Source organism: Cheilinus undulatus, linkage group 9 (genome assembly GCF_018320785.1).
Source record: "Cheilinus undulatus linkage group 9, ASM1832078v1, whole genome shotgun sequence".
Lineage (NCBI taxonomy): Eukaryota > Metazoa > Chordata > Actinopteri > Labriformes > Labridae > Cheilinus > Cheilinus undulatus.
Genome location: NC_054873.1, coordinates 5,565,004 through 5,569,405, shown reverse-complemented (window position 1 = coordinate 5,569,405; position 4,402 = coordinate 5,565,004). Strand labels below are relative to the sequence as shown.

Genomic DNA, 4,402 nt, shown 5'->3' with positions numbered 1-4,402 from the left:
TGGGAAAATATTCTGTGGACTAACAAGACAAAAGCTAAACTTTTTGGAAGGTGTGTGTCCCATTCCATCTGGAGTAAAACTAGCAGCATTCCATCAAAAGAACATCAGACCATCAGTCAAACATGGTGGTGGTAGTAGGATGGTCTGGGGGTGCTTTGCTGCTCCAGGACCTGGACTATTGGCGTAAATGATGGAAACATGAATTCTGCTCTCTACCAGAAAATCCTGAAGGAGAATGTCCAGCCATCAGTTTGTGACCTTAAGCTCAAGAGCATGTAGGTCATGCAGCAGGAATATAACCCAAAACACACAAGCAAGTCCTCCTCTGCATGGCTTAAAAAATGAAGGTTTTGGAGTGGTCTTATCAAAGTCTGGACTTAGATCTGATTGAGATGCTGTGGCATGACCTTAAACAAGCTGTTCAAGCTGGAAAACCCTTCAATGAGCCTGAATTAGAATAATTCTGCAAAGAAAAGTAGGCCATTTATTACAAATGCTTGCTTGCAGTTGTTGCCACCAAGGGTGGAACAACCAGTCATTAGGATTCGTGGGAAGTGAGTTTTTCACATAGCACTAGGTCGGTTTGGTTGGCTTCTTTTCCTTAATAAATAAAATCATTTAAAAACTGCATTTTCAATTTTCTCCGGTTATCTTTGTCTAATATTAAAATCATTATTACCTCTGCCAAGGAGGTTAAGTGATCCACACGGTTTGTTAGTTTGTTTGTTTGTTAGCAACATAACTCATTAAGTCATGGACTGATTTTGATGAAATTTTCAGGAAATGTCAGAGATGGCATAAGGAAGAACTGATTAGATTTTGGGACTGATCCGGATCACCGTCTGGATCCAGGAATTTTTTAAAGGATTCTTTACTATTGGGAGATAGGGCTAATGGCAGAGGTCTGCGATTTCCAAGTGCTTTTCTACTGTTGTTACCACTTTACACCAGGAGATGGCGGACATGAGTAACTTCATTCCCAGCAGCATTTTTGGGTGTGTTTCTGTTCAAAGTTTTGGAGTTTATAGAGTTTGTAAGATGCACGCCCGGTCGAGGAGACGAGTTGGAGCGTAACAGAGACAAAGGCAGCGAGTTGTAGCGAGAATACTCACAATGCTGGGAGGAATAGAGGAATATTCACCCTCTGCCATGACTTTGTCATCCCGTGAGACCATGGGTGAGACTGTCAGTGCATCTGTTGGCGCCAGCAGGCAACGCTTCCACCATGACAGTCCTCATGTAGCAAAGCCAGTCCTCTGCCCCACCGTGTTTCCACCCCACCGGGGAGGGAGTAATCGACGAATTAGGTTTTGGGAGTGATCCGGATCACCGTCTGGATCCAGGAATGTTTTTAAAGGATTTTTCACTATTGGGAGGCAGGGCTAATGGTGGAGTTCTGCGCTCTCTGAGTGCTTTTCTAGTTATTTGATGATGTGAAACCCCGTCCTGTGTCTCATCTGATTTAACATCCATCCAGTCCATCTCCTCTATTTTCTCCTTTGCAGTAACTGCAGAATAAACACCTGCTGCTTAGAATTTATCAGCTCCCACATGAGATCCTTGATTTAGTTTTCCATGGTTTCCTGTTGACAAACAAGCAGAGAATGGGACTGGAATCTGGCAATAGAAATAGTATAGAAAAAGCACTGCCCACTTGTGTTTCTGCAGAGCTGCAATGCAATGCAGATGTACCATTGCACAACTATGTAGTGCTCAGTGGTGTTGCACAGCAGTATACACCAGGATTAACTTGTTTGCATTAATTTTATTCAGACTAGTATAACAATTTGATCTTTATTAACTACATGTAATCACTTAATAATTTAAAAAGTGTACACTGGAGTCATAGCAGCCCTTTTAATAGATATCACTAGATTTACCGGGGTATAAAAAACTCCATGTTACTGTAATTTAGGCCTAATTTGTGAACAAGTAGGGTCTAAGTTAAAAATGGCCATTTTTCCACGATTAGTTACCAGCAGCATGCATTACGACCCTTGTTCCCTCCTGTCACCAGCATGGTTGTGACCCTGGTCATTTGTTCTGATCTATTTTTAGCTGCGTCTATTTTGAAAGCTGTGAAACAACTGAGCCTCCCTGAAGAGCGGAGTTGCTCTGACTGAGTCACTCCTCTCCAGCTCCACTTTATGACTTTTGGAAATGTCTTTTTAACACTGCCAGAGCAGAGGAATGTCTCTGAACAGCAGTGAGGAAGAGGAGGGAAGCAGCTATGACAGTGCAGATGGAAGATATCCACCATGTTGCCCGTCTGGTCTCGTCCCTGCTAAACTAACCATCGTGGTTGGAGACACCCACTTCTCAGAGGAAAAGATGCTTCTTGTGCAGAGCTGCGACTATTTCCGGGCGCTGTATCGCTCTGGGATGAAGGAATGCCGACAAGATGAAATCCACCTCAAGTGTCTGCGTGCTCGGGGCTTCTTTCTTGCACTGGCGGTGCTTCGAGGGGAGAAGCCAGCGCTGGATGGCGATGATATTGTTGAAGCCATTGAATGTGCTGCTTTCTTACAAGTTGAACGACTCACCCAGCATCTCATCAACCTCACTGACTCTGACAACTGTTTGTTAATGTATCACACGGCTGCAACCTTCGGACTCATGGAGCTTTACCACGCTGCAGCGCTCTTTATCAGAAACATGTACACCGACCTGGAGGCGGAGGTCAGGAAATCCCTTCCATCGGAGCTGATTTCCTATGTGGAGTCTTTGACACCGAGTGTTTTTGTTGCTGTTGGAGCCCACGTGACTTGTGGCGGGGTTGAAACTATCCATGCTGCCTCCAGGACGGTCTGCTACCTTGATGAGACGGCGAATACCTGGAAGGTACTGACAGATCTTCCACTTGAGGCTAGCACCTCCATGGCTGGAGTGACTGCTCTAGAGAACAAACTCTACATCATCGGAGGAGTTCACGGACTTCACAAACAGGTCGTGGATGCCTGTTTCTGCTATGATGTGAAAGAAAACAGCTGGGGCAGGATCTCCAGCCCGGCACAGCTGCGATACAATCTGAGCCTTCTAGGTGTAGACAGTCATCTTTATGCCATCGGAGGAGAATACGAGCGAACGGTTATGTCATCTGTAGAAATCTACGATGTTAAGACAGGAAGGTGGAAGTTTGCAGCACACTTACCTCGACCTGCAGCAGGAGCAGCGTGCACTAAAGCCATGAGCAGGATATTTGTGTGTTTATGGAAGCCGATGGAGACGACAGAGATCTACGAGTACATCTCCAGAAGAGATGAGTGGCGCCTTGTGACCACGCTGATCAGGCAACAGAGTTACGGTCACTGCATGGTCGGCCACAGAGACTGTCTGTACGTCATGAGAAACGGGCCGTCCGACGACTTCCTGCGATGTCTCATGGACTGTTACAGCCTGAGCTCGGGACAGTGGACGTCTCTGCCGGGACACTTCGCCAACAGCAAGGGTTCTCTGTTCACAGCCGTGGTGAGAGGCGACTCTGTGTTCACGCTCAACAGGAGCATGACTCTGGAGTACATCGTCGAAGGAAAGAACTGGAAACCAAGACGGCAGATGAAGGGTTTCCCTAGAAGTGGATCTGTGTGGACGTTTATGCTGCAGCTTCCAGAAAACCTCATGCTAAAGTAATCGAGTCTTTTCCTTTACTTTCTAAGTGAATGCCAACAGATTTTTATACATCAAACATGTATTTTATACCCACCTTCCTTTCAATTAATACAAATAAAAAGATGGTTTAGTACAACTCTTGGCCTTTGCACTTTTGTTTAACATGTCCAATGACACAAATGTTTCTATTAGAAATAAAAAAAACCTCAAATATCACATTGAAATAAGCATTCAGACCTTTTGCAACAACACTTGAAATTTAGCTCAGGTTCCTCCCATTTCTCTTGATCGTTACAGAGATGTTTCTCCAACTTGATTGGAGTCCACCTGTGGCAAATTAAACTGATTGGACATGATTTGGAAAGGCACACACCTCTCTATAAGCCTCACAGCTGACAATATCAGAGCAAAAACCAAGCCATGAGGTAAAAGGAACTGTCTGCAGATCTGATGGATAGGCTTGTTGACAGGCTACAAAAAAGGTTCTGCTGCACTGAAGGTTCCCAGGAGCACAGTGGCCTCCATAATTCTCAAATGAAAGAAGTCTGGCACAACCAGGACTCTTCAAAGAACTGGTCGCCCAGCCAAACTAAGTAACTGGGAGAGAAGGACCTTCATAAGACAAGTGACAAAGAACTTAATGGTCACTCTGACTCTGAGCTCCAGAGATCCTGTGTGGAGATGGGACAGAGTTCCAGAGGGACAACATCACTGCAGCCCTCCACTGATCTGAGCTTTATGGCAGAGTGGCTAGATGGTAGTGTAAAACACATGAAAGCCTGTTTGGAGTTTG

At 45.1% G+C, this 4,402-nt stretch overlaps 1 protein-coding gene across 1 annotated transcript; it reads left to right on the top strand.

The window, feature by feature from the left end:
* Window positions 1–2,123: 2,123 nt before the first annotated feature.
* On the top strand, window positions 2,124–3,696 carry LOC121515403 (kelch repeat and BTB domain-containing protein 13). The gene has a single exon (XM_041796159.1). The coding sequence runs from the start codon at window positions 2,191–2,193 to the stop codon at window positions 3,628–3,630; it is 1,440 nt and encodes a 479-aa protein (XP_041652093.1). The 5' UTR covers window positions 2,124–2,190; the 3' UTR covers window positions 3,631–3,696.
* The last annotated feature ends 706 nt before the right edge of the window (window positions 3,697–4,402 follow it).

Excerpts from the sequence above, each read along its gene's own strand:
- LOC121515403 (XM_041796159.1), top strand. The coding sequence starts at position 2,191 with ATGTCTCTGAACAGCAGTGAGGAAGAGGAGGGAAGCAGCTATGACAGT.